Source organism: Antechinus flavipes, chromosome 1 (genome assembly GCF_016432865.1).
Source record: "Antechinus flavipes isolate AdamAnt ecotype Samford, QLD, Australia chromosome 1, AdamAnt_v2, whole genome shotgun sequence".
Taxonomy (NCBI): Eukaryota; Metazoa; Chordata; class Mammalia; order Dasyuromorphia; family Dasyuridae; genus Antechinus; species Antechinus flavipes.
The window spans coordinates 94,602,661-94,620,178 of NC_067398.1; the positions used below are offsets into that span (position 1 = coordinate 94,602,661).

At 35.5% G+C, this 17,518-nt stretch overlaps 1 protein-coding gene across 1 annotated transcript in view; it reads right to left on the reverse strand.

Moving 5' to 3' along the window:
* Nucleotides 1-17,518, reverse strand: part of ADAMTSL1 (ADAMTS like 1) — a 386,862-nt gene that overhangs the window by 221,629 nt on the left and 147,715 nt on the right. The window contains exons 6-7 of the mRNA XM_051987060.1: nucleotides 14,286-14,360; nucleotides 7,293-7,450 (exon numbers count right to left, since the gene is read on the reverse strand). Of these exons, the coding sequence (XP_051843020.1) occupies nucleotides 7,293-7,450; nucleotides 14,286-14,360 (233 nt within the window). The remainder of the gene's footprint in view (nucleotides 1-7,292; nucleotides 7,451-14,285; nucleotides 14,361-17,518) is intronic.

A 17,518-nucleotide genomic window follows, 5' to 3' on the forward strand; every position in this document is an offset into this window, starting at 1 on the left:
GTATCTTTGTAGGAAACTGCAAAATGGGAGTTTCCAAAGATACTACTGACACAGCAGCCTTGGCATTCAAGCATTGGAAGTATCCTCTGCCTCTGTGACATCTCCCTCTGATATGAGGACTCCCCCCAGCTCTGAGAGGTATACTAGACAAAAATGAATTTGGATCGATTTGAAATTGGTTTCATTGATAGATTAAAAATAGCTAGAGGCTCATTATCAACTTGGCAAGAATTCTCCATTCAAGTGCCCCATGGATTCATGTTTGACTCAAAGCTATTAATTCTTTTTTAATCAATAACTTGGATAAAATAATAGATAGGAGAAAAGATGGTCATCAGGTTTACAGATGGTACAAAGATCAGAGGGGCAGCTAACTCACTGAATGATAGCCAGGAACTAAAATGATTTTAACAGGCCACAGCACTGGATTTAATTTAATTAGGTTAAATTCAAAAGGGATAAATATAGTCTTTTGCTTAGAATAAATTAATAAATGTCATAAGTACAGGGTTGGGAGGCATGTTATATTGTAAGGTACTGTTCCTTTTATAAGTGCTGAATAAGGCAGAAAATAAACTTTTATTTAAAAACAAAAATGTAATCCACGTAGGAAGAATGTAAATAATTATCTTTTTTCATATACAAACAGTTTAATTGCTAAAAGTGGCAGAAAAAAGAAATATTTTTTGCCATGAAAAATTGATAAAACAGATGCAGAAAAAAGTTTTCCAATTAAAATGTGAGAAGAGACACAGGCTGGTGGGAGACCCGGATAGAGAACTACCTTTCAGGTAAATAGGGTGAAGGGATGATGGATGGTAGAACCTACTTATGAACAAAGAAATGAACAAGGCTATAAGGCATTGAGATCCTTTTCTTAGCTCATGTGTATATCACTGTTTTCAGAGTTGGATAAATTCACACTTACAGAGTTCTCATCAAATAATTTTTCTAAGATTAACTAAGGGATGTTAGTTTTATAACTCAAAGAATGTTAGATTTCCCAAGTTCATCTCATAAGAGAAAAATGAATTGCCAACTATCAGGAATCTTTGATCTGAGCCTTTAGAAGTAGTGAAGAATCCTGAAAGAGAGGAGTGAGCACTTTGAAGAGTTAGGAAAAGTCCAGCACAGAGAACCAAGATGAATGGCTTCTTATACACCAGTTAGCCACATCAAGATGCTGAAAACTGACCGGATGGTCCAGAATTGTGTTGAATGTAGAACTAGCCAGGCTTATTTATATTTATTAGACAATCATCCTGAAGAACCCTGATGTTCTTTTTCTTAAACTCCTGTGATCCTTTATTACTTCTAAAGTGATTCAGAATTTGCTCTTCCCCCTGACCTTTCCAGTCTTTTTACACTATCTCCTTGGTTCTTTGAGTTCCTCCCCTCCTCCTATGTTCTGTGACCCAGGATCTCTGGTGTCCTAGCTATTCCTCAAACAGACAATCCCCCACCTAATCTGGATATTCTCACTGGCTGTCTCCCATGCTTGGAATTCTCTTCCTCTCCACATCTGTCTCTTGACTTCCTTCAAGTCTCAACTAAAATTATGCCTTGTACAGGAAGCCTTCCCTCTATTGATTATTTACAATTTCTCCTGTATGTTGCTCATCTGTATGTAATTGTTTGTATGTTGCTTCCCCTTTTAGACTGAGCTGATTGAAAACAGGGACATCTTTAGCTTTTCTTCAGCTCCTCTGATTCTCAGCTCTTGGTACCATCTGGCACTTGGTATGTGCTTAAAAAATGTTTACTGACTAACTGACCACTTGTCCATTATAATATTACACCATTTTCCTGGTGACCTTTTAAGGATAATTGTGAGTTAAGAGGTCTTGTCTCTGTTTCATGAGCTTGAGAGGAGGAGCGGATTTACTAAGCAGGAGAATAGTAAAGACCATAAAGGGAGCAGCTAGTGGATTTGCACAGGGTGGATTGTTCCTTCAGGCTCATAAGGCATCAAACAGAGAAGATATTTTATTTATATAGTAAAGGACACAGAAGACCTCACAGAAATTCAAGAGGCACTTCCCTCTTTTGGTTAAGCTGCTTCTCCCCTCACCCCATCCCCAAGGACTTTAGAGTTCTCATTACTCCCAGCGGGTTCCAGAGAAGGGGAAGGTCAAACAAGGTTTGCATCTCCCTGTGGCTCACTACTATATATCTGCTCCTGACAGGTGCCTATTACTCCCCTGCCATGATTCTCTGTTCCTGACACACATCTTGGTTCCTTTTCCTCCTCAGAGGAGCAGCTCCAATCCTGTTCTCTTACTTAATCATTGTATTTTCTCTGGCAGCTTCCACAGGGTTCTTTATATGGTCAGATGTATGTTATATTATATCGTTACTTTTTTGAGTCCATGCAATTCTTTTTTATTCAAGTGTTTATGGGACAAGCAGCTGGTGTGTTAATTATTTCTCAACCATTTTTTCCCTTGAGTCTGGTTTGGCTTTCCCCTTAACAAATCCCAAATATGTCCTTTCCTAATTGACTATAATGTATCTTTTTCATATTGGATATAGGTAAGAACAATATCAAATGAAGGTGACTACTAAACTGAGTTTCAAAATCCCTTCTATATGGAGAGTCTTAGGATTTTTTCCCTATAGGAACATTGTAAAATGGAATTACAAATTCTCCTTGTCTGAAAATCCAGGATGGGGATAAAAGCATTTGTTAAGAGCTGATCAAGCTGCTAAGCATTTTGTAAATATTTTCTCATTTGCTCATCACAACAAACCTGAGAAATACTTTTTTTCCATTTTACAATTGAGGAAATTGAAGCAGACTGAGGTCAAGTTTCTTATTTAGAATAACACTACTAATAAGTGTGTGAGAATAGTCTTCCTTACTCCAGGCCTAATTTTTTATTTACTTTAATGATGCCTCTGAGAACCAACTAGATGCCTCTGAGAATCATGGAGATATAGATAAAAAGGCTAAATCTGCTATTTCACTGATGAAAAAAATTCTACTACCAATGTAGATCTGCCCCTTCTAGATTTAAGAAGTTGCCTAGAGTACTAAGAGACTAAGGGAGTTATCTAGGTCTGTGACCTAGTATAAATCAGAGACAAGACTTGAAACCTAGTCATACCACTCTGAAGCTATTCTGTCTCTGTTGTATACATGTGAATAAATAATAATAAACATTAAATTTCAGTTGATTAAAAAGAAGTCTTTAAGCTATCCTAAGGTAATATATGAATGCTTTAGTGAGCAGGGGTTCTTTCCATAAAGAGAACATCTTTTTCGATTTGCACTAATTGTATTTGGCACTAAAATTATTTCAGAGCAACTTCCATTCTAATTATAACTTTCTTTCAAACAGACCTGCTGTCATATTATGCAATGAGAAAACTGACAATGCTAGGCCTCTGACACTGCCACAAGTGATAGTTGGATTAGCTATCACCCCCCCCCAAAAAAAAACAAACCCTAAAATGTTGCTACCTGAAGCACTGACTCAGCTTACATGTAAGTGCTTCCCCAGGAAACAAGATGAAGATAAAGCTCAATTTTAAAGATGTCCAGAAAAGTCAGTTTCATGCACTTACATGCTAAACATTTGTGAAGAGGATCCATTATCACTGTAATGAACCATAGGAATGGTGGAAGAAGCACCAAATTTGGAATTGGAAAGTCTGGGTTTGAATCTTATAGCCATTACTTATTGGCTGTCTCACCATTTCATCTCTCTCTCGTGTGAAATTGTGTTAATAATCTTTGCATGGCCTGTATTTACTGAGAGAAAAGGGATTTGGACATTATAAAGCATTACATGGGCATCTAGGTGACCCAATGTCAGATCTGGGGTCAAGATCTGAATTCAAATCTAGTCTCAGAGCTTGTTTGTTACAGTTTCCTCATCTGTAAAATAAACTGGAGAAGGAAATGGCAAATTATTCCAGTATCTTTGCCAAAAACAAAACCAAAAACAATGTCAAAAACAAACAAACAAACAAACAAACAACAATAGCAACAACAACAACAAAATACCCAAATAAAATCAGGAAGAATTAGACATGCCTGAAATGATTAAATGTTCTGTTGTTTTTACAACAACAAAACAAAAACACTATATGCTAGTAAACACTATATGTATGTATATATAGTAAGCACTATATATGTACAGTATAATTTTCTTTTTTTTCTAAAAAGAACTTTGAAAAAGATAATTCCAGATTCAAGATAGAAAAATTGACAAGTGGGTAGACTAATATTCTAAAGCGCACAGAAGACATGGCTTTACAAAGGAAAATAATTATAATATACAAGTAATAATAATTTAGTACCTTGAATAGAACAGTGTGTTGAATTATAAGTCCCCCTTTTAAAGAGACATAAATGAAAAATTAATAGTAAAATATTAATTTGACATTTTAACAATTTCCTAGATAAGATTATGGAAAAAGTAATATTATTAGATATTATTGAATGAAGGCCTTTCTAAAGAAAGAATACTTGGCTAATTTTCAGAACTGGTAAGACAAATTCATGAAATAAATACCTTAAAAATAAAATTGTTTATTTTTATTTTCAAGTAATTTTAGATTTCTCTAATTTCTAATGTTTTCTAATGTAACCTTTATTCCTTTCCCTTTGTTTCCTATTGCTTGGAAGCTATAAGAGAGATTATAAAAAATAATAGTTTACTCTACTCTTTGAATGAAATATTTAATATGTCAGCTTTTTGGAAATAATCCTCAATTTCAGTCTGGGAGTAGATAGCACTACTATAATAGCAATAACAAAATACTGGATTCGAAATCAGGAAGACCTGAATTCAAATGCAACATCAGAAACTTATGTCTTTAGAAGCAAACTAGGAGTTTGAAGACCTGCTTTTAGTTGTAGCTGTATAAATTTGGACAAGTCCCTCTTTGCCTCAGTATCTACTTCTGTCAAAGGAGCATATAATTAGTGCTTTGCTTACTTCACAGGCATTTTGGGGCAGGAGGATGATTAAATGAAATATATTTTAAAAAATTAATTACTACCTTAAATTATGAGTGTAAATCTTAGTAAGTTCTTCCAAGCTAGATGGGCTTGAAGATTAATTTTGTCTGTTGCCCAAGGAAAATTTCCTAGCTAAGTCAAGAAAGGGTTAGTTATAAGGTGATGAATTTTTTCAGGCATAAGTATTGATGAAGACCAACTATTAAAACTAGGAGGAATTGCCATTAGAGTTGGGGGACAGGACACCAATGAAATCGTGGATGTTTTGATGTATTAAACACCTTGGGAAATATAATAACTCAAGATCCCTAAGAACGTTCTACTGTGTGTATGCATATGTATATATGTTTTTTCTGTCTGTTTATCTATCTATGTATCTTTCTTTCTTTCTTTCTATCTATCTATCTATCTATCTATCTATCTATCTATCTATCTATTTATCTATAAATGAAAGACAGCCTGGAATAGTAGATTGAGGACTGGCTTGACAGATGAAGCTATATGAATTCAAATGTGATCTCCCTTAATGTCTCATGTCTTTGCTAATTTTTTAATACTATAAATTACAGAAGAATTATTGATCTACATTGGAGGAAAGAGTATTCTAAAAAGCATTCCCTCTATCCATAAAATAATAAGTTCAGTTATATATATACACATATGCCACACATGGAGTCTATTCTGTAGCACTCAGGGACTTGAATAAGTAAACTTACTGCCTAACATTTTAAACTTTGTATGCTATTAATCAACTTTGTAGCTGCATTTGAGATAGATACGATTGTATTTTTATTCTTTGAGATTCAGAATTGAAATAATGTAATATCTCCTTGACTAGCTAGAGTGTTGGGACTGTCAGAAGTTACCTCTGATGGTTTGTATCAGGACTTTTATGTGGCTGGAATCTGGGCTGGATTAAAGAAAGCTATCATGCTGAGTGAGATGGAGGACAGTCCTCTGGAACACCTCTTCAATCCAACCTCTTGCCTATCACATTTTCCTATGAAGTATTCCTACTTCCAGCTGCCATAGGGTCACCAAGCATTAGTTTAAATCAAATGTCCTCTGGCTACAGGTCTCATGATGAAAAATTTATGGAGTTCTGGACACATTACAAGTTTTACAGCTTTACAGCTGAAATCCTTCAGGTTCTTCTGACCTGTTGATGGGGAAAAAATGTTTTGTTTTATTGTGATTCCCAAATGTTCTTTTGGTGTGCGCTTTTTTTCCTATAGAATGTGTATGTTGCTTCCAGCAATGTGTTTTATATTACCATGAAGAATAGGGAAGCTCTGATGGGAGGAAACAACTGATTTTTGTTGCCAACACAAGAGAATACAGAGCTTGCCAGTGGGACCATGATGATTTGACCAATGTCTTCGTATCATCGGTTGGTTTCTAAGCTTTGCTGTAGACAGACATCCTTTGTGATCCAATCACAGTAAACACACAAGTGACTTAACTCACTTGTAAAGTCCTTCCCCTCTGCTCTCCACAATTAAAGATGTGTTGGCTTTTGGAACCCTAAACCCTTCATCATGCTCAGTTTTTCCCAAAGAATGTATGCATGAGTTTCCCAAAGACTTTAAAATGTCAGATGTTTATTTCTCAATTGTGAAGTTGCCATAAAGTGCAGGATGTAGTTTGTTCAACACCCTAGAATTAAATATTTCCTGGAAGAGCAGCTTTTCCAAGACTTCCATATGTTTGTCCATGCTGGCCTCTGTGTATAGAATACATGAATAGACTCATGGAATAATAAACTTGAAAGGGAATTAGTTATATCTAGTCCAATTCCCTAATTACTATAGATAAAGAAATAGCCTAGAGAGGGAAATTGATTTATCTGTGGTGGCAAGGCCAATAAATGGCAGGGGAAAAATCAATGCCAAAGCTGTGTAACCTCAAATTAAACATTCTTTTTTCTATCTTATCTTTCTCTCTCCACCTCTCAGCCTGCTGAAGTCAAAGCTGGTTCAGGTGGCATATGTTCTATAAGGCAGAAAGTCATCTTTCCTCTCCATGTTTCTATAATTCTCTGTTGGGACCCTGCTTGGCCCTTGTCACATATTAATTTATATAATATTTATTTATGTAGCTACTTATTATAATGTAAGCTTTGTGAAGGTGAGAATTAAGCTGTTTCTTACCTTTCCCAGTTCTGAGCACAATGCTTGCACAGTGTGGGTTCTTTAAAAAAATTATTGTTTTTGAATTGAATTGAATTTCATGGCCCCTGGAGGGACTTTTCATTAGGGTAACCATGCATTGGTTTATTTCATAGTTTTAGCTTTGAATCTAGATTATGATGGTTGCTTCTCACCTTGACAATAAAATCTGCAGTGAGGGGTCCTGCCATTCTCAATATCTCTTTGTCTGGAAATTTCTGGAAGTCAACACTGGTATTGTCCACAAGGAAGGTACCCGTAGTGCTGAGGCTGTTTTCACCTTTTGTACCCTGTAGAGTCTTAGTTTCCAGATCTACATAAAGAAACAAAGGAAAAGGAGAGGTGAGATTCTCCAAATCTGCAGGGACACATGTAAGCTTATACTCCCTCCCCATTTCCCTCAGCTTCTCTCCCCTATGATCTGAGAGCTGGAATGTGGAAAACTAAACTCCACCCAAAGCCTTCCTTGGTAGAGGGCAGAACTCAGACTTCCAAACTTACTTGCCATTTTCCATTGGCACCTCAGCTTGATTTCTATTCCATGGAACAAGATAACCCTATGCTGGGTATCCCCTTTTTTTCACCCATCCCTTCCAGATTCTTTTTATGTCTTGTCTTTCTCAATTCAATTCTAAGTTCCTGGAAGGGAGATTCTGTTTTTCTTTTTTTTATTTGTACCCCCATATTTAGCATATGTCTGGCACACAGTAGGTGCTTAATAAATGTTTATTGATTTGAATACCTGTCAATCCCACAGGCTAAAAACAAAAGCAGAGGAATAGTCATTAAAGGACTGATAAGAAAAAAATATTATTTTCCAGTGAAAAGCATAAAGCCAATTGTGAACTATTTGGGGGCAGAGGGCTTACATTTCACATGACTGTAAGTTCTTTTAAATCCAAGTGCCTTACACAGTACCTTATATGCTTGCTTAATACATGTTTGTTGAGTTGGAACTAACTGGAGTGATTAGACACAAAAATTCTCAGCCCAGCATTCAAGGCTCCCAAATGGCTGCTTCTTTCAGACCTGTTTAACTTCATTTTTGTCACTTTTTCTCTAACCAGGCTGGTCTCCTTCCTGGCTCTCATCCCAGTCTCACAGTTTCCTTTCTCCATGCCTTTCAGTTATTCCCTTGACCTGGAAAGACCTTTTGCTTGCCAATCCACAATTACCCATTATCTTTATTATAGCCCACAACTAACTGTGCCATTCATGGACCACTCCTTTGCTTGCCTCTATACAGAGTTTCTAGGTGGTGCCATAGAGCTCTAGATCTGGAATTAGGAAGAGAGCTCTTTTGAGTTGAAATACGACTTCTGACACTTATAAATTGTATGATCCTGGACAAGTCACTTAATTCTGTTTGCCTCAGATGGCTCATCTATAAAATGAACTGGAGAAGGAGATGAAAACCACTCCAATACTTTTGCCAAGAAAACCCTAAATGGGTTTTCTAGTACTTGTTCATATATATTATTTAGATGCTTTATCTTTTTGTGTCTTTTCTCCCCAAATTAGCTGTTGAGATCTTTAGGTAAAGGACCACTTACTGTGGTCTCATTATCATCACAGTTTGAGACTACCTGTTTCAAGCTTTTACTCCATAGTATCATAGTAATTATTGAGCTTGTCCTGTTAACTTTAAGACAAAATTAGTTTTCTTAGGGGGAGCCTATATTTGATTTCTCCTTTCCCACGTTTTCTTATTCAAGACACCCATCATCACTCTTTCACCCTTGAACTCCAATTTAATTCAATAAATACTAGTTAAGTGATTCCTTTTTGCTAGGAACTGATGTAGGGCCATCTCCAATCATCCTGATATATATCTGGCCAATGGATCCAACCAAATGACTTTGGAGGAGAAAATGAGGCTGGTGACTTTGCACAGCTGTCCCTTATTCAAATCCAATTCACCTGCATTTAACAGGATCATCTCCCTTATATTATGGTCGCCTTCCAAAATGGAGGATAAACAACAACTATAATAGCAATTGATACAAAGAAAAGAACATGAAAATAATCTTTGTCCTGCCTAGTTTCTGACGGGAAAACAGTCTGTATACAGATTTTTAAATATAAAATATACACAAAGTGAGCCCAGAGCTTATATTAAATGGGAAAGCGGGGAAGGAGGAAGCACTCACAATTGAGGAGATAAGAAGTTCTCATGTAGGAGGTAGCAGTTGATCTGGAGAGATTTGAGGGACCCCAAGGGGCAGAGAAGAGGAAGGAGAGCATTTTGGTCATGGAGAGAACAATGTATGTAAAGGTTGGCCCCAAATTAGGAGAAGGAAAGTTCTTCACAGGAAACAGAAGCCAAGTTGGCTGGATCATTGGGGTGTCGTAGAAAAAGAGTCTATAAAGATGGATTGGAGCCACACTATAAAGGCCTTTAACTGTTGAATGGAAGAATTTGTATGTTATTCTGGAAGCAACAAAAAGTCACCTTTATCTCTCCAGGCAGAATTAAAGGCAAATGTTTATTGACTGTATAACTTAATTTATATTTTAATTCTTCAGTTCACTGATTTCTGTGAGGTATTCCAGAAGGTGTGTTAATATGTACTTGTTGAATAAAGGAATGCAAATGTCAGGCAAATGTGAAAACTTCCTGATTATTGCTGTTATTCTGTGGATTTGTATGAAGTTTGTTACTGTCTGGTTACTGTGTACACTCATTCACAAGGGAATAGTGGACTTGAGAGTCAGGAGGAACCAGGTTTAAATCTGTTACTTAATAATTTTTAGTATTTATATAGCATCTATTATATATGTATCAGAAATTGTGTTAAATGCTTTATAAATATTATCTCATTTGATCTTCACAACCAGCCTGGGAACTAGAGGTATTCAAATTATACATTTTACAGATTAGGAAACTGAGGCAAACAGAGGTTACATGACCATGCAGGATCACAGAGTTAGCAAGTGTTTGAGGCCCCATTTGAATTCAGGTCTTTTTGACTCTAGGCCCAGTATACTACTATTTGAGCTAATTATTACGTTGGGTTTCTGAGGCTAAGCAAAAATAACACTTGTTATTAGTGCCTATGAGGAGATAATCTATACTTTCTCATTTTATGGATTTGACATGAAACAATGAAAACAACGAAAGGCATTTATTAAGTGTTTTATATACATACCTATACATACATATATATGTGTGTATATATATATATATATATACACACATATATATGTATGTTGGTATATATCTCATTTGGTCACATATATATAGCCTTTAGGACAGGCTCTATATAACTAGAGAATGTTGTATAAATCTGAGCTATTATAATGAAAAGATTTAACACAGAATCAAGCTTCTTCTCTAAAAAGTGAAAAATCCTGGTAGCAAAGCAGGCTTCTAATAATGTCTAATTTTATGTCCTTTTCTCCAGGGCATGGCAAATGCCAGATGCTTTGCTGTCTTAGGGAAACGCCAATTGTACCACACTGTAGAGGTAAGAGTTAGCATCAGTGTAGGAAGGAAAAGGTATTCTTCCATTCTTTGTCCTCACAGAAAAATGGGAGTTAGTAGAAAGGAGCCCAATAACCTTTTATTGCTCTAGATTCTGGAGGGAGGCTCAAGACCTTTTTTAAGTTTTGGGATTTAAAAAAAATATTTTTTTGTCTCTTCTCCTTCCCTGAACCTATTTAACTTGCTCCCATGGACATGTACACAGACTGTTCTTGAATAGGGGTTCTTAATCCTGGGATCTATGAACTTAAAAAAATAAATTTTAATAACTATTTCAATATAATTGTTTTCCTTTGTAACCTTATCTATTTTATTTTATTCATTAAAAACATTCTGAGAAAGGATCCATATGCTTTGCTAGACTGCCAAGAGGTTCATGATGGGAAAAAGACTTCTAGTCTAGAAGTATATTATTCACTCCAGTCCTATTTGGTACAGAGAGAAATCTCCTCTATGGATAATACCTCTTTAGCCTCTTTTTACACAATTCCAGGGCTGGAGAGATCATTACCCCATTCCATTTTTAGACAATTCTAATTATTACAAAGTGATTCTTTATACTCAGTTTTCTAAAGTAAATCTTCCCATAACCCATAATTCAAATCATTCTTTTCATATGATAATTTTTTGGATATTTGAAGACAACTACCACATTGACATATGCCTTCTCTTTTCCAGGCTACTGATCCCTTATTTCTGGACCTGATCTGATGGCATGGTGTCTTTTCCATTTATCTGTCCTTATTACCTTCCACAGAAAACAACAATAACAACAATAATATTAGTAATAGCAGCTAACATTTATATAGTGCTTTTAAGCTTACAAAGGACTTTATTTGTATTATTTCATTTAATTTTCCTAAAATCCTCCGAGGTAGATGTTACTGTTATTGTCATTTGCCAGATGAAGAAACTGAGGAAGAAAGAGGTCAAATGACTTGATATGGGTGACAGAGCTAATTCAACAGAATCTGAACTCAGGTATTTCTGACTTCTCAGAACTTTGAATCTAGCACACTATTGATAGCATTAATTGATTGATTGCCTTGGGGAGTCTAGTCACCTGAGACCTGAATGACATATTGAAGATTGGGTTTGATCAGGACAGAAAAAAACAGGACTACAACCTCTCTCAACTTAGACACCAATAAAGCATAATTGTTTTAAAGGTTTTTTGTTTTTCCCAAATTGTTACATGAACTAGATCTTTTTTACTTGACCTCCAATTAAGCCATGTCTGCTTCCCTATCTTCTGTTTGTATAGCTAATTTTATAACCTAGGACAAAATAAGGACAAGGGACAATTCTTCTAGATATATATTACATGTTCATATAACTTCCATTTAAATTTCTTTTTGTTAACTTAGGTCTATCCTTAGAGCCCCAAAATATCTTCTTTTTAAATCCTGATGGTATTAGAGACAATATGTAAACAATATGCATTAGTTCTTTCCCCCAGTTTTGTATCATCTACATATTTGATAAGCATGTCCTCTGGCCTTTATCCAACTAATTAATTACATTGGTCTTATAACAGAAGCTGGTTCTGGCCTAGCCTTGGAAGTCTTAGGCTCCTCTCTCTATGGGACCAAATTGGCTTCCTGAGGCTCTTTCAGGAAGATGACCCAGAACCTGGCCAATCCATCTGCATCTATTCCAATCTGGACCTAAATACTAAGACTCTGCCAAAAGTGGATCAGCCTCTGGGAGAAGGGAGGGAAAGAATGAAGGAGGAACCCAGTGTTGCTTACTCAGACATTCATTTTGCTATGCAATATCCAAAAATGGTGGCAGGGGGTAAGAAGAGGGAGAGTGGGAGGAGTACTCCTTAGAAATAATGCTTGAATTTTCAACAAGAACTCAGTGTGCTGAAATAAAGGATTTAGCAGATTTTATTTTTACTTTTTTGTTTTCTTTAAATATGATTGGCTTTCTAATTTTTGGGTCACTTGACTGATTAAGCTAAATTGTTTAGTTTTCCAGTTTCATCGTACCTTTATAGCAAGTAAACCTGGGAGACTGAGCTATTCTAAAATATTCACTTTAGACCTTTCTTTGGACTCATTTCTTTTGAGTGAAGCCAGCTTCTTCCTCAATTTCTGATGACCTTGGCTTGGATATTTTATTTTAGTATGCACTGCCCAGAAAAGTACTGTTTTTGAGTGTGGCTGCTACACCGGCAGTGTGCCGGCAGTCAACGCTGCTCTATTCTCAAAAGGGAAAAAGAAACGTTTGAACAGCTATATTCACACGCACATATATAATCCTTTGACATGGGAACAGTGTATTTTATGGAGTAGTGCAGGGCTAGAAATGAATTTGGTTTCTGAAGAGATGAGAGATCAGCCTGCTTCGGTTATCCTTAAGTTTCTATTCTTTCTCGTACTATAAAGGCAACTACAGATTCGAAGTAATTTTGCTCCTCATTACTACTACCATCAGACATTTTAATTTGTATCTTAATAAAGAGTATTGTAGTTGGTTTTCTTGTTTTACTGTTAGGGGCTTTTATTTATCTTTATCATGCTTGTTTCTCAGAATGATTTCATCCAAACTAAATGGCCAAAAAATAATGTTTGCTACTTAAGTCAACTGCATGTACATGTGTGTAGGAGGTAACAGAAGATAGATCATTTACTGGGAAGAGAGAATAAACCACAGTGAAGCTGATCAGGAATGCCCATGGGGCCAGTTAAAGTGAAAAATTTCAGTCAAACTGAACTTTAAAGAAAATCTTAGGATGTTCTCCCTGCCCCTCCTCTTCCTGGTTATAGCCTATAATTTCATGCTTATAATTCACAGCTCTACATCTAAATAGTCATAAATTTAAAAGAAGAAAACAATTTTTAAAAGGTGACTATAGTTAAAAGACCAAAACTGAAAGTTCAATTCTTTCACTGAAGTGAAAAAACTTTGATGAGGAAACACTATCATTTAGTGTTGGAAATTGTAAACATTATGTCTACACTTGGATTGAGCATTCTACATATTGCTAATTTAGGATATGAGGATTGTATGGTGCTACTCTTAAGTGAGTGCTTAATAAATGCTCATTGAATTAATTTGATAAATTGAATTTCACAGTAGGTTCTCAAAATCATTTGCTGAATTGAATTATTTCCCTTAGATGCTATGGGTTAGAAACCCATATGCTTATTTTATGTTCCTCTAAACTTCAAGAATTAAAAAAAAATGAAGAAATTAGGGTAAAAAAGGGAAAGAAGGAAAAATAGAGACACAGAGAAAAAATTTGGAGGAGAAAGAAAGAGAGAGAGAGAGAGAGAGAGAGAGAGAGAGAGAGAGAGAGAGAGAGAGAGAGAAGAGAGAGAGAGAGAGAGAGAGAGAGAGAGAAGAGAGAAACAGAGAGAGATAGACATAGATCATAGATACACTCAGGAAAAAAGAAACATTTCATCTGGGTGTGTATATACAATACTCTTTGTTATCAATGTGATTTGAAATAACTACCCCAGAGATTTCTAGCATGAAACAAATCAGCCAAAATACAATTAATATTATATATAATAGAGCTGAAAGATTTGCTATTTCTGTGTTTTAGTTTCTGGTGGGAAGAAAAAATAAACTTAAAACTTGATCACAAATAGAGGAATAAAGAGAATGTTGTAGTGATTATTTTAAAAAGATAATTATTCAGATGACTTACGCAAGTGATCAGGTCCCTTTAAGACAAGGCGAACATGTCTGCTTCCATAGGGAACGGCAACCACGGTATCATCAACTGGAGAGAAACAAAATAGGACAGATTTATACATGGATGCAGAGATTAGCAATTTGCGGTCCTAAGTGCTTTTTAATATTTGAAAATGAAATTAGTTAAGGTATGAAAAACTCTCTCCCCAACTTCCCTTCCCTCAAATTACTGTTCCCTAATAATCACTAAGTTTTTCTTTCTTTCCTTCCTTCCTTGATCATAAATGTGGTGTATACAAATGTATACATATGCACACAAATAATATAAATGCACATACATTTATATTGTGTGTATGTGTGTGTGTGTGTGTGTGTGTGTGTGTGTACCCACACACATTATATGTATACATATGGTACAAAATAACACTCAAAGTCTCCTAAGTGTTTAAGGAGTAAGAGTCACAGTCCCTGATTCTTTTGGATCTTTTGAGTCTTCTAGTACACAGTAGGTACACAATAAGTATCCATCAACTTTTCTTTTTTATAAAAGCTTTAACCTGGCAGCATCTGTTTCCAAGACCTCACAAGCAGGTTCACTTGTTTTTCTTTTACTCTTTATAACTTAATTTATTTTGTTTGTAATAGGTTTGTAATAAGGTGGGTATTTAAAGGAAAAGTATCCATTAAAATGATTTTCTACTCTGAGGAAATCATTAGAAAAACAACAACAAAGGAAAATCAAGAGGCAGTTTTACTTAAATTTCACTGATAATATAAATATCAACTTACATCTGAGAAGTGTTTCAAAATTTTCAAAAAAACTTCCACTTAATTTATAGTAACTTGCTCCTGGGAGGTAGACAGGAATATTATAAGCTTTCATTACTTCAATTCTTTTAAATTGTCACAGTCCCTGATATCTATATAGCAATATACATTATCTTATTTGATTCTCAAAATAATTTCAGGAAGTATTATTGGTATTATTATTATTCCCCTATTACACACAAGAAAACTGAGCATTGGAGAGGCTAAATGAGTTGTTTGAAGTTACAAAACAAGTGGGAAGCACAAGTAGAACTAGAATCCAGGTTTTCTTGATTCTAAGTCTAACACTAACTATGAAATATTTTGCTGATAACATCTTGGTGAGGTATGGAGTGAAAGTATTCTTATCTACATTTGACAGACAAGGAAATGAAAGGAAGATTGTCACTTGTCCAGTGTTACAGGGCCAGTGAAATAATTCAAGCAGGAGAAAGCTTTTTAGGTTTAAAACTCATTTTTGTGTTCAAATGCTGTTTGGCAGTCTGTTTACATACTTCTGAGTATTGATATTTCTGAGTATCAATAAAGCACCTACTATGTGTTAGGCTCTGGGAAATAGAAATATATATATGTAGTATATGACAAAGTCATTGCCTTCTTAAGCTTCTTTAAAAGCTTAAAGTGGTTCCCTATCATCTTCTGGACAAAAGAGAAACTCCATTTTTTTTTTTTTGGCATTAAAACTCTTTACAATTAGACCAAAGCCTATTTTTCCAGATTGATTAAATGTTACTCCCTTCACATACACACTCTATACTCTGTCTAGACTGGCTATTTACTCTTTCCTAAATTTGACATTCCATCTGTTCCCTCGCACAAGCTGTCAGTCCTCCACACATGGAATATTCTCTCTCCTCACCTTCACTTCTTGGAACCCCTGAGATCTACTCAGGATTCAACTCAAGCTTCACCTTCTTCAAAAGGGCTCTCCTGATTTTGCATAGTTAGTAATGACTGTCACTGTGTATTATTTATTTTGTACATATCTTACATTTATTTTTCTGAGAACAGATTTCATATTCCAGGAAAACATATGCATTTTGCATCTTCATATCATCAGGACCTGGTACAGTGTCTGATACATGGGAGGGGAACTAATAAATTGCTGATTGATCATTTTGCAAATAAATCTCAGTTGACATTTCTAAAAAAAAAAAATCAAGTGCTTGCAGGAGTTCCTCTTTTCTTAAATGTTTTTGCATTTTAGGGTTAAATGGTTCACATCTGATTAAAAAAACAAAAGCTGATTCTCAACTCTATTTGTACAGCATGAAGATTTTACAGGTACCAAGTTTCCTTCAGTATCCAAGATCTTATTCATTTGATAAAACTCATAGCTCTGTTTTTCACATCACAGAGAGTTGGAGAAAGCAAAATCAAATCACTAAGAGTCAGTTCCAGGTAGACAAGTTTTGAGTGTTTGTTATATAAGAACAAGAAAAGAAGGAAAAAAAATAGTTGGGACCAGTCCCACAATGCTCTTAAGGCATAGGCATAAAGAAATCTCTTTGAAGCTTTAAAAAATGATTATTTCAGTTAGAGCAATAGGATTTCTAGAAATAGAAGTCTTTGTTTATCTACAGGTCAAAGAGAGTGCAAGTAAAAAGGAAAACTCTGGTCCTGTACACATTCAGTTCATTGCCTTCTCGCCCACTCACTGTTAGTGGGCCCTTTTTTTTTTCCTGAAGAGGGAAGGGATCATTATTCCTGAATGCTGACATGGCCCTATTCCTTTGCTAGGTCAAGCAGAGCAAGGCAGAAAATAGAGAAGTTTGCTTCCTTACAGAAAAGATCCACGTTTCTTTCCTGCATTTTGTTTTCCTCCTCTTGTTTTTTTTAAAAAAAAGGGATTCTAAAAACAGTGGGACACAGAAAAGGAATGAGAGGATGAGGGATGAGTGGGAAGGGAATTTTCTCCTTCATTTTACTATGTTAGCAAACCTGATGTGTAAAGGTAAGTTTGACTGCAAAGACTGCTGAATTTAGAATAGAAGGAATCAGTTCTGCTGCTTACTACCTAGATAACTTGGGGTAAGCATCTCAGACTCATTTTCCGCATTTATAAAATGAGAATGATAATTCCCTACCACAAAGAGTGGTGAAAAAATTAGAACCATAAAGAAACTTTGAAATACAAACACAGGATTTAACAGAAACATAAAAAGGTCACCAGAAAGGAACAATCATTAGGAGCTAACCAAGGACAAACTGCTTACATTAGGATATGGAGAGATGATATATGTGTTTCTTTCAAACCCTATTATCATCAAGGATAAGTTAGACAAAAGACCAAACTATAGTCTGGTGATCTTAAAAGAAGAATGGAAAGGGAGGGAAAAGAGTAAGAATATACTAAAGGGGAGAGGGAAAGGAGAAGCAGGATGGGGAAAATTATTTCACATACTTGGAATACACTGA